The sequence below is a fragment of the Gymnoscopelus microlampas genome, assembly GCF_963454915.1.
Source record: "Gymnoscopelus microlampas genome assembly, chromosome: 3".
Lineage (NCBI taxonomy): Eukaryota > Metazoa > Chordata > Actinopteri > Myctophiformes > Myctophidae > Gymnoscopelus > Gymnoscopelus microlampas.
In genome coordinates, this window is record NC_139940.1 from 39,914,196 (window position 1) to 39,931,894 (window position 17,699).

At 40.2% G+C, this 17,699-nt stretch overlaps 1 protein-coding gene across 1 annotated transcript; it reads right to left on the bottom strand.

Annotated features, from left to right (window-relative positions):
- Positions 1 to 11,183: 11,183 nt before the first annotated feature.
- Positions 11,184 to 17,489, bottom strand: LOC311042243 (riboflavin transporter 2-like). The gene is made up of 4 exons (XM_084052866.1): positions 17,294 to 17,489; positions 14,699 to 15,776; positions 12,750 to 12,873; positions 11,184 to 12,350 (listed from the first exon to the last, which is right to left on the bottom strand). Exons 2-4 carry the CDS (start codon positions 15,727 to 15,729, stop codon positions 12,138 to 12,140), a joined length of 1,368 nt encoding a protein of 455 aa, XP_083908992.1. The 5' UTR covers positions 15,730 to 15,776; positions 17,294 to 17,489; the 3' UTR covers positions 11,184 to 12,137.
- Between the last annotated feature and the right edge of the window lie 210 nt (positions 17,490 to 17,699).

The window sequence follows — 17,699 nt, forward strand, 5'->3', positions numbered from 1 at the left end:
AGGGTTTATACTAGACCGGTCACAATTATTACGCAATAGCCTAATTGCAATTATTTGAATTTGCAATTATGTTTTGCATAATCGTCATAATCATTACCATGTTAATAATGTTCATATATTTTCAAACATTTTGTGGAAATAGCAGATCTACCAGCTCAAAACGTGTTGCGATGCGACACGTTCTGAGCTTGTAGATTGGCTATTTCCACTCTGCTAATCCCACTATGAATCTATTTGTTGTAATTAAATGATGTATATTATGTGTCATATCTACCTTGTGCAACTTTTGTTTACGAAGCCCTTAAAGCCAAAAATAAATTACATTTGTATTCATAATGTTCCCATGCTCAACGTCAAACACAATTAAATCTTTGATCGCAATCAATCATGTGACAATGAATCGTCAACTTCCATTTTGTAATGGTGACACAGCCCTAGTTTATAATGGCCAGCAGTGGTGGAAGAAAATACTGATTTGTTTTTACTTAAGTAAAAGTATCACTACTGCAATGTAGAAATACTCTGTTACAAGTTAAAGTCCAGAATTCAAAATTCACTTGAGTAAAAGTACAAAGGTACAGGTATCAAAATGTACTTGAAGTACCAAAAATAAAAAGTACTCATTATGTAGAATATCCCGTTTCAAAAGTTTTCAAAATATATTAAAATCTTTTAAAAATAGCCGATCTACAAGCTCACAATGCGTTGCATCGCATTGTGAGCTTGTAGATCGGCTAATTTCAAATGGCCAAAATGTATATAGGGCTGAAGTGGTTAATAATTGTTTTTCTTAATTATAGTAAAAATCTACAAAGTAACTAAAATAAATGTAGTGAAGTAATAAGTACAATATTTGGATCCGGGATGTAGTGGAGTAAAAGTAAAAGAATTGAAATTTGGAAATACTCAAGGAAAGTACAAATCCCTTGAAATTGCACTTAATACAGTACTCAAGTAGATGCACCTAGTTACTTTCCACCACTGCTGGCCAGGTGTGATCCAGGTACGTACCGTGTGGGGCCTCCCGCCGCGTGGTTGAAGATAGCTGGTATTAATAGAGCCGCGTAGGTTGTATGGCACCACGTCCCGAGCACCGTACGCCTTGTATCTCAAACGGAGAACGTTCGTTGGCACCGTTATACGTTTCAGCTCTCAGGGCCTCGTTGTTGCGTCGACGCCATTGAGGTTCCATCTTCAAGCCCCTTGTCCTGAGTTACAGACACTCTATTACCAGCTATCTCCTGATGACTCCATCCATCCTTTGAACCTTCCCTGAAGCATTCATACAGTGAGTCAAACGCTGAGTCATAGCTAGGAGCCATGACTCAGCGTTTTTAACTCACTGTATGAAGTAGATTTAGTCCACTCTGCAGAAGGTCACATGATTAACCTGCAAGACACAGATATATACCAACATTAAATTTAATATATTGTATAATAATAACAATAATAATAGAAAATACAGTTTTTAAGTAGGCTATAGTGCAGGGGTGATACAACTTTGATGGTGTATAGGACCACTATATTTCCACACTCACTCCAGAGGGACACATTGCATATTATTGTTACTGTCGGGCAGACAGCTCTTATCTCCATATGTTTACTTTTTTTGTAAATTAAATTCGTCATTCTAGTATGTCACACAAAAGTAGCAAAAAATTGCTGATCTACAAGCTCAAAGCGCGTTTTGAGCTTGTAGATCAGCTATTTATGGGGCCAGGCTTCCAGCATGGACCCATATTGTTATTCGCATTATTCCATTTCTTCTTCTTCTTCTTCTTCTTCTTCTGCCACTTTTGGCAGTTCTGGCTGAACCGTGCAGTCGCTTTTTATGAAACTCGGCCATATGATAGATGGTCATGAAAAACGATCAAAAAATAAATCTCACAATCTTTCGTCAAAAGGTGGCGCTATAGCACTCAGTTGAAAATGACAACTTTGAACAGGTACAACTCATGCCCTGTTTCACCTACAGCCATGAAACTTCGATGCACACATGCGTCTCCTCATGCTGAACAACTTTCACACTCTCACTTTTGACCTCTGACCTTTAGATCTCCCACCATTTTGAATTATATGAAAAACAGTTAAAACCTATCTCCTCCTGGGATTTTTGAGTAATCTGCACGAAACTTTTTACACATGAACTTTGGACCTATACCAAAAAACGTTTGCAAAATATCTTCCATAAGTGAAAAAATGAAGCTTTAATGAGCCAATGAATATTGCAGTTTTATGACAATTATTCATCTGCCCCTAACACATACATGCAGACTTACCATTCTTTGAAACTTTGCAGAAATGTAAAGGGCCATTCCAAATATCACTGAAACCAATCTTACTCCAATTGGTCAAACGGGGGCGCTATAGCAATTTTTTGAAAATTGAAACTTTAAACAGGCAAAAGTCATGCCTCGTTTGGCCGACAGCCATTAGACCTGCTTACACATGTGCCTTGACTAATGAGGAACACATCTATCACGTTGACCAGTAAGCACCGCCCTTAGATTGTCCGCAATCTTGAGCAGTTTGAAAAAGACTTAAACCCAGGATTTTTCAGCTATTTGCGTGAAACTGTATGATCTGTGTGATCTCCTTTTTCACAGGTTCTTGTCTGTTGGTGGCTTCTCGCTTAAATGTGTGCCCCACAACCTGAAGGTCACCAGTTCAAGCCTCACTTGGTGCAGACTTCATCTAAGTTGCATTTCACACAACATGACTATCAATGAATACATCTGCAATTGTTAAAGATAACATGAAATACTTAATTGAGTGTTTTTTACATACAGCTGATCTACAATCTCACAACTTTTCAGATAGCAATGAGAGTATGTTTTTTCAATGTATAACATACTTCATTGTGAAAATAGCCAATGTACAATCTGACAACTTTTAATGGTTTGTGAGCTTGTAGATCGGCTACTTTCACTAATTTTGGTTCTGAGGAGATGTACAATTTCTTCATTGGTAAATGGTTTGTGAACGAGTGATCTTAGTGTTAGTGAAACAGGGGCTTGGGTCATGACAGAAGGCAAGAGTTTGTGATCCTCAACAGACAATATCAGCCTGGACAAAGATATAGCACTATAGGTAGTGTTGCAGCTACCTAAGAGTGCTTCATGACCGTAAGGTTGCCGGTTCAAGCCTCACTTGATGCAGACTCATTTAAGTTGAAATGCAAAAAACATGACTCAATCTATTCCGTTTCCATGTCTCTGTCTCTTCAATCTATTCCATTTGTCTCTCTTTATGTCTATTCCATTTGTCTCTCTCTCTCTCTCTCTCTCTCTCTCTCTCTCTCTCACTTGATGCAGACTCATTTAAGTTGAAATGCAAAAAACATGACTCAATCTATTCCGTTTCCATGTCTCTCTCTCTGTCTCTTCAATCTATTCCATTTGTCTCTCTTTATGTCTATTCCATTTCTCTCTCTCTCTCTCTCTCTCTCTCTCTCTCTCTCTCTCTCTCTCTCTCTCTCTCTCTCTCTCTCTCTCTCTCTCTCTCTCTCTCTCTCTCTCTCTCTCTCTCTCTCTCTCTCTCTCTCTCTCTCTCTCTCTCTCTCTCTCTCTCTCTCTCTCTCTCTCTCTCTCTCTCTCTCTCTCTCTCTCTCTCTCTCTCTCTCTCTCTCTCTCTCTCTCTCTCTCTCTCTCTCTCTCTCTCTCTCTGAGGGGTGGCCATAGCTGAGTGGTTAGTGAGCCCGCCTAGGGAGCCAGAGACTCTGGTTGCCCCAGGTACGATTCCAGGCCAGGTCAGCAAATGTGTCGATGAAATGAAATTTGTCCCTGAGCAAGACTCTTAACCCCTAATTGCTCACAGGCACTCATTGGAAACAAGACCGCAAGGACTTTCATGAACTGACCTGTTAAAGGAATTATCATTTCTCTCTCCTGGCCCCATATTATCGCTGCTTGCAGCTATATTTTGGAATTGGAATCCTGACAGTTTTTTTTTTTATTTAATTTCAAACGGATTTGCTTATAATTAAGTTAACTTTATGAACTTAAATACAAATACATTGGATATAAAGTCATTGAACTAATAATATAGACTGGAGTAATTAAAGCGGGTCATGATTGCATGTTTGGAATTGGAACAGCTGAAATCAATAACATATATCACTATTAACCTGCGGGCCGCATTAAGTTAAGGTGAGGGCCGCGTGTGGCCCCCGGGCCGCCAGTTGCCCATGTATGCTATAGTGTTAACCCTTTAAGACCGGGAACGCGTCAGTGTAAACACTTTAACCATTATCTTACACTTTGGCTATTCAAAAATAGCAGATCTACAAGCTCACCGAGTGCGGCACTATGAGCCTGCATATCTGCTATTTTTTTGAAAAATTGTGAACATTTCTGAATTTCTTTTACTCAAATTTTTGCTTCTGGGGGGTCCCTGGAACAAATATACATATCATTTTGGGTGGTCCTTGTCCTTGACATGAAAAAGTTTGATTATAGCAACATAAGTTTTTTTCAAAAAACGTATCATTTAGAACATTGGTTCTCAAAGTGGGGTCCGGGGACCCCCAGGGGTACTTGAGGGGGTTCCAGGGGGTCCCCAGCTAAATGATGGACAGGGACCAAATGGACCCTTATGGGTCTGTAACTCTGAGAGTGTACAAATGGAACCAAATGGACCCGTTAGGGTCCATTTGGTTCTCAGAGTTAAATTAACATTGATTTTACAATATGAATTGGGGTCCCAGAGACATACATGCCATTAAATGGGGGTCTGTAGCCCTAATGCATGTCAAACTGGGGTCTTTGAAATTTAAAATGGTTGAAAATCACTGCTAGAGAGCCGTAAAAATCTTCTATTATGGGGGTCCCTGGCTTATCTTTTCAAATGGGGGTCCGCGGGCTAATAAATGTCTATTTGGGGGTCCTTGGCACGAAAAAGTTTGAGAACCACTGATTTAGAAGACATTTGTAGAATCCCCCCAGAAGCAAATATTAGTGTTAAAAATGTTCGCTTTAAAAAAACATATTGAAAAATGTGGAGACATTTTCAAGTAGTACCATCAACAGTAGCAGATCTACAAGCTTGAAACGTGGCACAAAGCAACACGTTTTGAGCTTGTAGATCTGCTACTTTTGCCATTTTTTTAATCCTGAAAAGTAACAGTTTGGGACATTCTATGGTTTCCTCCCGATAGAGACGATATTATAGTTTCATCTTAGCCTTAGATCAAGACTCAGATTTCTTATCGATTTTGATATCGATATTTAGTTTAGATTACTTATTATCCTGCCTGAGTGTTATTTATCTTATGTTACAATTTAGCTCAGTTTAATCTCTATCCTTAGGCTTTTACATTTGTTTTGTTCTAGATATTTCATGAAAAGTATGAAATGTGAAAAGTGCTGTACAAATAAAATGACATTATTATCATTATCCTATCTTTGACATTCTTAACACTCTCCAAAAATAGTGTTTGTTAGTTGGTTCCATGTTAAAGTTTCAAACATCTTGATAAATGTATGTTACTCTAAATATAACGTGTTTATCCCAAAGCCACAGATGTTATCCCACCATACAGACCCTTTATGTTCGGTAATATTCCGCATTATTCGATAAATAAATGTTTCAATCTGGTCTGTCTGAACATCACTGTATATATCATTCAATGGGTGTAAGTGGCGCTGTTGCAGGTGAACACCGGTATTACACCCCATGTAATCCAGGAAATACAATGACGTTCATCCACAGAGGGGATTAAAACACTTCTTTATTAATCTATACTGAACATTAACTGAACACCAACACCCCGTATGTACGGATAACATCTGTGGCTTTAAGATAATCACTTTATATTTACAATGCATACATAAGTATAGACGTACGAGCCTTAAACACAGAACCACAAACTATTTGGTAAAGTGGCTGTTGCAGCAGGTAAATGTCCATGTAAATGTGGAACTAGAACGGCGTTCAGACGCACACGGGACTAAGACGCGTCTTTATTAAACTCTACGTAATATTACGGAACACAACAGACCCGTATGGACGGGTAACATCCGTGTCTTTGTGTTTAAACACTTTATATGTTGGATTGGGTCCATAAATAATACAATCCCTGACGGGCCGTCTTGATCCAAGACTAAAGTAGATTTATAAACACACATGAACATATGGCAGGGTTAGATCTACAAACCCCCACACAGTGAGTGTTTAAACTTTAGATATAAATCAAACATTACCTTCAGCAGAGCGGCGCAACGTGGTGCAAGCTAAAATGTTTGAAAGCAGACGTAGTGGGCCACGTCTTTTTTAAATCAGTATTCACATCCGGTTTAAAGCCCCGCCTACTGGATCCGGTGTGTTGAACACGTTCAAACGAACGTCACATGGACAAACCATTTGCGTTTTCTGACCGGATCTTCATCCTGCAGAGTGAATAGATCCCCACAGACTGCTTTTTACTCATCAACACTAAATCATCTTCACCTGTGCAGAGCAGCGGTGTAAAGTAACTAAGTACATGTACTCCTGTACTTACGTACAATTTTGAGGTATTTGTACTTTATTTGAGTATTTTCAATACTTTTACTTCTACTCCACTACATCTCAGAGGCAAATATTGTACTTTTACTTCACCACAATTACTTGAAAGCTTTAGTTACTAGTTACTTTATAGATGTTTAATATGATTACAAAACATGCATTAACCACTACAGTCCTATGCATACTTAGGCTATTTGAAATCTACAAGCTCACAATGCGTTGTGAGCTTGTAGATCTGCTGTTTTCAAAGCATTTTTACACATTTGGAAACTTGTGAAATGGGATATTCTGCAAAATGAGTACTTTTACTTTCAGCACTTAAGTATATTTTTATGTGAATACTTTTGTACTTTGCATATGTGAATCGTGTATATTTACATATTTGAATAAATTGTCAACCAGTATGTTTTAAAACAAAAAAAAATCGATTCAATTTAAAATACAGCATCACAATCATTTTAACCACTTTATCCATATTTTATACTTTGGCCATTCAAAAACATCAGATCTACAAGCTCACAGCGCGTCACTTCGAGGCGGCGCAGCGAGCTTGTACATCTGATATTTTTAAAAATGTTTGAAACATCTTGAAAATGTTTGGAACATTTTGAATGATGTTGAATTTCTTAACATAACTTTTCTCTTCTGGGGGTCCCTGGCACTAAATATTTTTCAGATGGGGGCCCCTGGGCCAGGGGGTCCCTAGGGGTCCGTGGCCATAAAGCATACGTTAATGTGGGGGTCTCTACTGATTTATAGCATCCATAGCTAGACGCGTCGCAATTCTGGGAAATTGCAAAGTGTGGTTGCGCCGACCGTATCACGACTCGAGGGATACGCCGGGAGGAATACCGTCGGAGGCCGTGCGACGTGCCATTCGAATCGGGTGCCGATCGGATCCTGCCTTCGTGATACGTGCCGTTTTGGTTTTAGGAAATAGGCCCCTCCCACTAAATAAATAGGCCCCTCCCACAAATGTAACAGACCAATCGTATTGTCACGTCACTCCTGATATCGCTTTTATTTCATTTTGAGAGGACTGATCCCCCCAAAAATCATGTTTTTGCTTACATTTTGTGCATTTGTGGCGCCCCCTATGGGTCAAAATGGAAATGCTTTTGGGGATTTGTTGAGTAAACCATCCTCAACATGTGATTCAAATTTGGGATTCACCGGACGTTTCGTTCGTGATTTCTGGCATTTTTGGTAAAACAGGCCCCTCCCACTAACTTTGGAAGCCATTTACGGACGAACGGTAAGGACTATCAAAATGCCGTTTGGATATGTTTATCGCATGGGCCCAGAGATCATGTGTACCGATTTTTGACATAGAAAATTTGGACAAAATATGTGGGAGGAGGAGCTAAAAGTGTGTTTTGATGAAAATTAAAAATGGCGGAAAATCAATCTGTCATGACCCAAGGAATCTAGGGAAAAAATATTTTTAATTTACGACCTACGGTTCAAGAGTTATAGGCCAAAACGTAAAGTGGGCTGTTATAGCGCCACCATGAGGCCGACTGGTGTAATTTTTTTCCCAATAGTTTTGGACTAAATCATGAACCACCCCTCCAAGTCTTGAAACTCTAGCCCTTACGGTTTCTGAGAAATAAATACTTGAATGGGAGTTTTTTCATTTTCCCATTAAAGTGGATGGGGACATTTAATGCACTAATAAATCAATATCAATTAAACTATGAAACCAATCTCTTAGCAAAATACAAGCACATGATTCCCGTTGAAGCCGGTCATTTTGACATATGGCACTAAATTGGGAAAAATAAATTGTGGGAGGAGATGCGGTTCAAAATAAACTGTTATGGCCTCGGAGGATAACAATAGTCTGGTTGCCCTGTTAGGGCAACCACACTAATAAATAAAGAAATAAATAAACTAGACGCTTCGCAATTGGCAATTGCAAAGTGCGGTTGCGCCGACGCCGGTCGGGACTCGAGCAATACGCCGGGAGGAACACCGTCGGAGACTGCGCCAATTACATTGTCACGTCACTCCTGAGATCGCTTGCGTTTCATTTTGAGAGGATTGATCCCCCCAAAATAAGGTTTTTGCATCAAACGGTTACATTTTGAGCATTTTTGGCGCCCACCAATGGATCAAAGTAGAAATGCTTTTGGAGATTGGTTTAGTATACCACCCTTGACATGTGATTCAAATTTGCGATTGACCGGACGTTTCGTTCGTGATTTTTGGCATTTTTGGTCAAACGGGCACCTCCCGCTAACTTTGGAAGCCATTTACGGACGAACGGTACGGACAATCAAAATTCCGCTTGGATAGGTTCATCGCATGGGTCCATAGATCACGTGTACCGATTTGTGTGAGATTTGGAAAACCAAGGAAAAGGAGCAAAAAGTGTGTTTTGAAGAAAATTCAAAATGGCGGAAAATCTATCCTGACGCAAATGGGCGTGAAAGAAATTTTGATTTTTCGACCTACGGTTCAAGAGTTACAGGCCAAAACGTAAAGGGGGCTGTTATAGCGCCACCATGTGGCCGAATGGTGTGATATTTCTTTTAATAATTTCGGACTAAATTATGAACCTTCCCTCCGAATCTGGTAACTGTAGCTCTTACGGTTTGTGAGAAAAAAATACTTGAATTTGAGTTTTTTCACTTTTACATTAAAGCGGATGGGGAAATTTAATGCACTAATAAATCAATATCAATTAAACTATTTAACCAATCTCTTAGCAAAATACAAGCGCACGATTCCCGATCAAGACGTTTTTTTTGACATATGGCACAACACTGGGGGATGGAGATGCGGTTTGAAATAAAGTTTATTCCGGAAGATAGAAGAAAGAGTATAGAGTACTAATAGTCTGGTTGCCCTGTTAGGGCAACCACACTAATAAATAAAGATATAAAGAAAGTGTATAGAGTACTATAGTCTGGTTGCCCTGTTGGGCAACCACACTAATTAAACTATGTAACCAATCTCTTAGCAAAATGATAGCACACGATTCCCGGTGAGGCCGGTCATTTTGACATATGGCACAAAATTGGGAAAAATAAACTGTGGGAGGAGTAGCGCGCCAAATTAAGTTTATCTAGAATAATAAAGTGTATAGAGTACTATAGTCTGGTTGCCACACTAAATATAGCATTTAATTTTGATAAATCTTAAGAATTCAATATTAAAAAATCTGTTTTAAAATATTCATTTTAATGTATTTAATTGTAGAAACCACCTACATTAATTTTTAGAAATAGTCTGTACAGGGGAGGATGAAAAAATAAAATTCATAATTCATATAAGTATCTTTATTCTAAGGTAATTCTACATGTTTCGGTAGTGACACATTTTGGGAGAGGAAATATATTCCAAAAGATTATGAAAATACAATATGATAATTGACTGTACTTTTACTAAATATGTGTCCCTTAGATCTGGTGCAACGTGAATATGGTCAAAGTTTTTCCAAAATAGAATTTCACACAATTTCCAACTCTGAATTCGAACCGATTCGGTAGAATGGCTCATATCAGTGCTGACTATAGTTACTGACTTTGGTGCTGACTATGGTACTGTGTAGAGTTACTGACTGTGGTACTGACTATGGTTACTGACTATGATACAGATGGTAGTAACACATTGAATTGCCTTGTTGTTGAAATGTGCTATACAAATAAAACTGCCTTGCCTTGCCTATTGTACTGACTATGGTTCCTGACTTTGGTACTGACTATGGTTCCTGACTATGGTACTGACTATGGTTCCTGACTATGGTACTGACTATGGTTCCTGACTATGGTACTGATATGGTACCTGATTATGGTGCTCACAGCATCATAGTCAGTAACTATACACATCACTGTTGACTATAGGTACTGACTATGGTGCTGACTATGTTACTGACTATGGTGCGGACTATATTAATGACTATAGGGCTGACTATGTTAATGACTATGGTGCTGACTAGATTAATGACTATGGTGCTGACTATATTACAGACTATTGTACTGACTATTTATGACTATGGTGCTGACTATATATATATTATTTTTGAGTTCTTTTGTATTTTAGCCTTGATAATTCCAAATGCATGGTTACTGACTATAGTTACTGACCATGGTTCCTGATTATGGTTCCTGACTACAGTTACTGACTATGGTTCCGGACTATAGTTCCGGACTAGCTCTGGTCCATAGCGTTAGAAGGCGTTCTCCTTAATGTTATGTGACATTTCGGCCATTACCTGCATAGGCCTACCGCCGATAGTGCAGCCTCCGACTTTAATGAAAATTAAGAATACCCTTTTGCTACTCACCAAAACAAAGACAGTTTTAATGTGTTGAAAGCCTACTCTCCTTGGTGGAAAGACTCTCAGCCCCCCACCTTCCATGTAAAATACAAGAAAATATTTCACCGGAAGGAAAAATCTTTGAGTTACTCCCCTGCGCCCATACAGATCTTGTCAATAGAACAATTCCATTGACCCTTGGTTGTAAGGTTGTAGATCTGCTATTTGTGGTGCACAACTCCAGCGTGCAACTAAATATAAATCAGGCACTACAGTAGCTTTCCATGTTCTGAAAAACATTGCATTTTCCGAGTTGCTGTTTGATTTGTGGAATGTTGTGATGGTCATTTGTCATGGTCATTTGTGAATTGCTGTGATTTGGAAAAGATGGCAAAGTAGCACAGTAAAAGCAACATTTTATTTACATTGTTCGTATAATAGGACATCAGTAGATAACTGTAGCTGCATACAAAGCGTATAATTTCAGTACTAAATAAAAAATTAAAACCTATCTTACACTCAATGTAAACTAAACTACAGATTTGATTTCTAGAGGTCCAAAAGAAGGCACATTTCAAAGCAAACAGTAACACATCTTAAGCTAAGAATTCCATAAACATTTGATGTACTTGATAACCACCATTCAAGTAAAAGGAAAAAAGAAGGTTGCTTTAATCTGTTTTTTTGTAACAATGTTTGTAACATTTTTTTAGTAACAATTTCAGCAACAAGATACAATTCATCATTGTCTTTGGGACCTTAAAAGTATGGTCTTGACACACTCATACTGTAGGGAACCAGCCCAGTTTCCCCCAATGTTTGGTTCACAATTCAATAAATAACAAAATCTAAATAAAAACAAAGATAAACCTTCTAACCCTGTCTGATACAGAACAGTGTTTGAAGTGACATTACAGTGGGTGCATACACACTCAACACTTATACCCCTGCTAAAAACAAAAACAAAACGGTGTCCTGAACATAATCTGAATGCATTGGAACGAATGCATCGCTCGGGTGGAAATATTGTATGTCCAAAACAGTTACTTTTCAGGAAATGTAAAAAAGAAACTGTGCTCCAATGGATCCAATGTAGTTATTTAGTCACAAGCTCTTGTTAATACTTTGTTAAATATTTATAAAAATCCACAGAACCACTTTCACTTTTCAAATCCCCAAAAAAATAAATTGCAAAAATAGCAGATCTACAAGGTCTCATCTACAAGCGCCTTGTTTGACTTGTTGCGAGCTTATATATATTTTTGTTGCTAGTTTTGCTACTTTTGAGTGACACAGCAATGATAGTCAGTATTTATTCAGTAGTGTTTATAATGTGTCCATTGGCCATGTGCAGTTAAATATTCTGTCCCTACTTTAGGCATTTGGTGTTACAGGGATCACCTGATTTAAAAAGCCCATAAACACTGACCAGTGGAAACATTGACATTGCCCCAAGCATGGAGCCAAGCTGCACTACTGCTCCACACCACACAAGGGCGCTGTGTCCTTCATCCCGCAGAATCACACCAATGATCACCTTTATGTAGGACAGGGTCAGGACCATCAGGATCCAGGCTATTACCTACAGCAGAGAAGGGGTAAAAAAATGCAAATATTATTCTAGATGTATTAGGGTCTGTTGGTGACCTTATAATTAAAGGATATTCCATAAATGCTCTTCAGATATACATTTTATTTTGTGATCTTCTGTGTAGGCTACCTGTATTAGTCAAGTCAAGAAACCATTAACCACTTAAGCCTACATAATATAGTCTTTGCCGTAAGACAATAGCGATCTACAAGCACACTGCTATTTCTGCTATTTTCATTTGTTCATTGTTTCATTGTTTTATTTATTCATTTATTTTCAATGTCTGAAAGTTTTCGAAAATTTGCCTCAAATAGCCAGGTACATCAGAACGATTAAAATCCTGTGTGTATACTATACAAAAATACTTTTCCTAATTAAATGAAGTCTTACTATAATTGCAGTTCCATAGGCAGTGTGCACCAGCAGCGGACAGGGACTCAAGGCAGCCATAGCCATGATGTAAGCTCCAAAGCCTGTCCCAACGATGGTCAGAAGGCCCATGAAGATGAGAGACCTGGAGACCAAGATGCAGAAGGTAAACATGTCAGTTTCAGGATGGTCACAAGGTATAGTTGAGGTGCAGTAGCACAGTGGCTCCTAAACACACTGGTGTGCCATGAGGCAAGTCCATGTGTGCCTTGGGATTTTGTGACAACCAAACATTATTATTATTATTGCAATATATACAACTACACAAAAAGTTATGAATTGTTTCAATTTACTGTCAGTACTTAGGGTCCTATCTTGCCTTACGCCTTATCTCTAAACTTTTTTGGCAGTTTTACTATTTTGAAAAACATTTTAAAAATAGTTCAAATAGCCAATCTACAGTACATCGACACGTTGTGAGCTTGGGCCCTTAGTGCGCACTCATTTCCCAATACTGGAGGAAAATTCTATATCATAAGAAATATATTTTAACCACTTTCAACCTGGCATCGCTATTTTTGCTAGGAATACAGGTGTATCTTGAGCTTTTAACTTTCCCATTGGTGTGCCTTGGGCACAAAACGTTTTAAAAAACACTGCAATAAGAGTCTCTTTTAAATCTTTTTTTTTTTTTGTAACCCTTTTTTCACCCGGTGCCAATTTTCTAAGTGATCCTGGGCGCTACACTCCCCCTACCAGCCTAGGCAGGCCAGGGCAGAGCTCATGCCTCCTTCAATGCATGAGAGCCAACTGACTTTCTTCTCAACTGACAGGGAGAGTTTCCCCGGTAGGATGTAGCTCGTGGAAGGAACACGTTATTCCAACCAGTTCCCTTCCCTTCCATCAGGCGCCCCGGCTGTCATGGGGGCGACGGTATAGCGACCAGGATTACAGGATTGTTTTTTGTGAGGGTATTAACTACCCTAGGAGACAGGGGGAGAACATGCAAACTCCACACAGAGTAGGCCCTTTCGCCTTTACTGCAATAACAGTCTGACTACAGTTAGTGTTTTGAACGCAGTATTGTTTTTGTTTTTTAATGGAAAGTTTGCTGCATTCAAGGCATCTAGAGTGAAACAGCAAGATGCTCCTACTGTAATAGTTAGAAGGGGTAAAAGCAGAGGGCACATTTAATGTATATGGAAAATGTGTCAAAAAAGTGAGGACTAAATTATTATTATAATTTATAATTATTGCATAAGATGCTGGTAATACAAAGACTTTGCAGCTTTTACACTCAAAAAGATAACAAAGGAAGCCAAAGAGGCGTTTAGTTGATAGTAAATTGGGCCAAAAAATAAAACTGTTCATTGCATTTGTTTTACACATGGACGACGTCAAGTGTGTTGGACTCCATCAGAAACCAGACCAATCCCCCATACAGCCACCACAAGGCTTATTATAGAACCTACCTGGAGCTATTGAAAATAGCCACTAGACTGGGTAACACATCATAGTTAACAGTATTATTCTGAATAATTAGAAAGTAAATACAGTATTAGCTGCATGCACATTAAGGATGTGTAAGCTCCAGGGGTCATCAATATGTCCGTACACAGACAAATGTGTCCGTGGCAAAGACTTGGTCTTGTCCGTGGCAAATTGTTGTTTTAGAATAGCTAGTTGTTCAGAATATGTATGCACGTATTTACTACGACACTGTATGGCATATTAGGAGTCCACTAGTAGGCTACTAGTGGTTCTCAAATGTTTTATTTGCAAGGACCTCCATTTGAGGAGGTCCAACCAAATGGACCCGTAAGTGAATTATGGTCATTCACTATGTGTTACTGGTAATATTATTGTCCACTCATTTTGTATGTCTATGGCAAAAAAAATATTTTGACAAAAATGTCCACCACAAGCCAGCATGGCGATGACCCCTAGCTCTGATCAGAGACAATGCTTACCTGACTGGCACGAACATGGCAATGCAGCAGGCCACGGGGTTAGCGACAGCTGCCATGCTGGCGGATAGATGGTAGGCCTTGTTTCCATACGGCAGACAGGAGTAGGACTGCACCGAGGGCAGCACAGCGTTGGTGAGGGCATTGACCCAGGCTAGCACGACAAAGATGAACACCACCTCCGGACCGCTGTACGTCCCCCTCCCGAAAGAGCTGCGCCTCCTGGGCGCCTCCAGCGGACAGATCATGGGCTTCTGCTCGGCACTTTGGGTGCGCAGAGACAGACCTTGCTCCGCCTTCTCCCGGACCAGATCTCCGCCAAAGTACAGATCGCTCTTCCTCTCCCGAGCCACGGCCGGGTGGTGGTTGAGAAGGACGAAGGCCACTAGGCACACAAACATCATCGCGCTGAGGAAGATGAAGAACACCTGGGCGGAGAAGTTAGCGGGCTGGTAGACGGCCTGTAGCTCCCCGCTACCGCCCACAGTGGAGTTACCCAGTGTCCCGTTGACCGCGTCAGCCACGGTAGCGTTCTGACAGTGGACCACCCCGACCCCCTGAATCAGAGCGGCCATAGCGGGCACGAGGCCGCTAAGTCCTTCCCCTGCAAAGTACGTAGTGAGGTACTGAGGACGCAGCCTCATCATGAAGGGCAGAAACGTCACCGAGGAGGTGCAGTCCACCACCGACAGCAGGAAGCTCAACACCAGCAGGGGGACACTGTGCATGGTGTCTCCTATTGCCACCGTGTGCTTCCAGAAGAAAGCCAGCAGAAACGTGGAAACGATCCCCAGTCCCACGATGGAGTAGATGACGGGCCGCTCGTCCAGCGTCCCCGGGCGGAAGCGGTGCATGAGGGTGACGAAGAGAGGGCCCACGTTGGCCATCTGGATGAGGACCGTGAGGTAGGAGGGCAGGTACCAGCCCTCTGGGATCTCCGGTACGACCAGGGGCAGCTCGACCCACATCCCGTTGATGGCCACCCATGAGCCCATGCCGAACAGGCACGCCAGGACGTGGGTCAACAGTGACATGACGAAGGCTTGAAGGATGGATATAGGCAATCACGGATTTACACAATCTGAAACGTGAACAAGGAACATATTCAGATTATGCACTACAAGAATGGGCACATCACCTAAAAACAGATTGTGGTAACACGTGTTTAGAACTATCCCTTATAAATAGTTAATAGATCATTAAAACACTGTTAGTTAATGACTTGAATCTTGAATGAATGAATCTTGAATGAACTATCTTGAATATTGTAACTGTCTGAAAAGGTGTCATATAATCCCATGAGGGATGGCCCACGAGGTGGAATGACACTTAAATAAAATCATTCATTCATTCATTCATTCATTCATTCATTCATTCATTCATTCATTCATTCGATTTAAAACCATAAATGGTTAACAAATCATGAACAAACTGATAACTTAATATCTAACAATTCAATTCAATCTTTATTTCAGACCCAGGGAGATCCATATCACAAATTATACAACACAATAAAATAGCAGAAAGTTATTTTTTTTTAAAGCAAATAGCCCACATTGTTCACTGACATACAAACATGTGCGCCAATGGTTCCACAGTCTAGAGGTGAACCTGACATAACTGTGTGTAGGGTCCGTTATGACAGCGATTATGTTATTTACTGACTCAGATGCCCTACACATAAACCTGTACATAAGGTTACGTAGCACAGCAGAGCAGGTGGGTACCCTGACACTAACAAACATCTGGCTTGCTCTGGAGCTTCTTGGAGCTCTCAGCGGCAGTTTTTTAACAGTTTTTGAATGATCTATTAACTATTTATAAGAGATAGTTATTCTTACGTGTTACAGACATTTCAGACATTAAAAATGAAATGTTTCTAAGAATGAACGCACAGTTCACACAAGAACCGTTGCTTTGTAAGAGAGACATGTTTAAATACCATAGGTGACAACGCATAAAAAGAGTTATGATGAGTCATGAGGTTTGGCCAAACAGGTTTTACCTAACAGATCTGAAGAATACTTGACATTGCTGTTCACAATGTGCCCATGAAGCTTGAAATGACCTTCCGCCTCTTTATCTCATTCTCTCTATTCCCCCATGGACCCCCCACCACTTCTTCTATAATCTCTAATACTATTTGGCATAGGACCTTTCACCCACTTACACACTTGAATGTTAATGCCAGACACACTCAAATGATGTGCTGCATATCACTTTCTTTAGAAACAGAAGTTAGATAAAACTGAATTTTTCCTGCCTAAAATGTATATGCATAATTCTTTTTCTTTTTTTTTACCTCTCATTCTAATCAAGTCAAGTCTGTTTTATTAGTAGTATAGTATAGCAGGGAGACACAAAGTGCTTCACATAAATACATTTTAAATGAAGCCATTTCCAAGCCAGTTTGTTAACCTTCCCTGTTACATTTCAGCATTACATTACTACATTGCCTAATCGACAGGCTTGCTCAACGTGTGGTACAGACGGACTTGAAAAGGCTTGTGGGTGCTTAGATAACTATAGCAACCCTGTAGCCGCTCTATACGTTCCTAGTCAATAAAACACAAAGTCCCAGGGGACACCGTCACCTACCTCGTTCAGAGTGGAGTCAGGAAGAGACTATACGTCCCTCATCCCTACACTGCTAACCTCTCACACCATTGTGATCAATACCATTCTTTTCGTTTCATCAGCCGGCAAGTGCATGTGTCATGTGTTATTATACATTCCCTACCCCCTCCTTCCACACACACACACACACACACACACACACACACACACACACACACACACACACACACACACACACACACACACACACACACACACACACACACACACACACACACACACACACACACACACACACACTCTGCTTCCGTGTTCTTAATGCCCCAGACAGGGAGGGACTACGCAGGCGCACTGTGACACTTTAATGTTGTGCTATTGGAGGCTTCTGTTCAAAATCCTTGGGCCATGTGCTCTTCCTCTGCCTGTG

What these genes read in the sequence shown, in the direction of transcription:
- LOC311042243 (XM_084052866.1), bottom strand. Translation starts at nt 15,729, where the DNA reads ATGTCACTGTTGACCCACGTCCTGGCGTGCCTGTTCGGCATGGGCTCA. An exon ending in GCCATGTTCGTGCCAGTCAG is followed by an intron (nt 12,874 to 14,698) that starts GTAAGCATTGTC and finishes CTTGGTCTCCAG; the next exon opens with GTCTCTCATCTTCATGGGCC. An exon ending in CCTATGGAACTGCAATTATA is followed by an intron (nt 12,351 to 12,749) that starts GTAAGACTTCAT and finishes TCTCTGCTGTAG; the next exon opens with GTAATAGCCTGGATCCTGAT.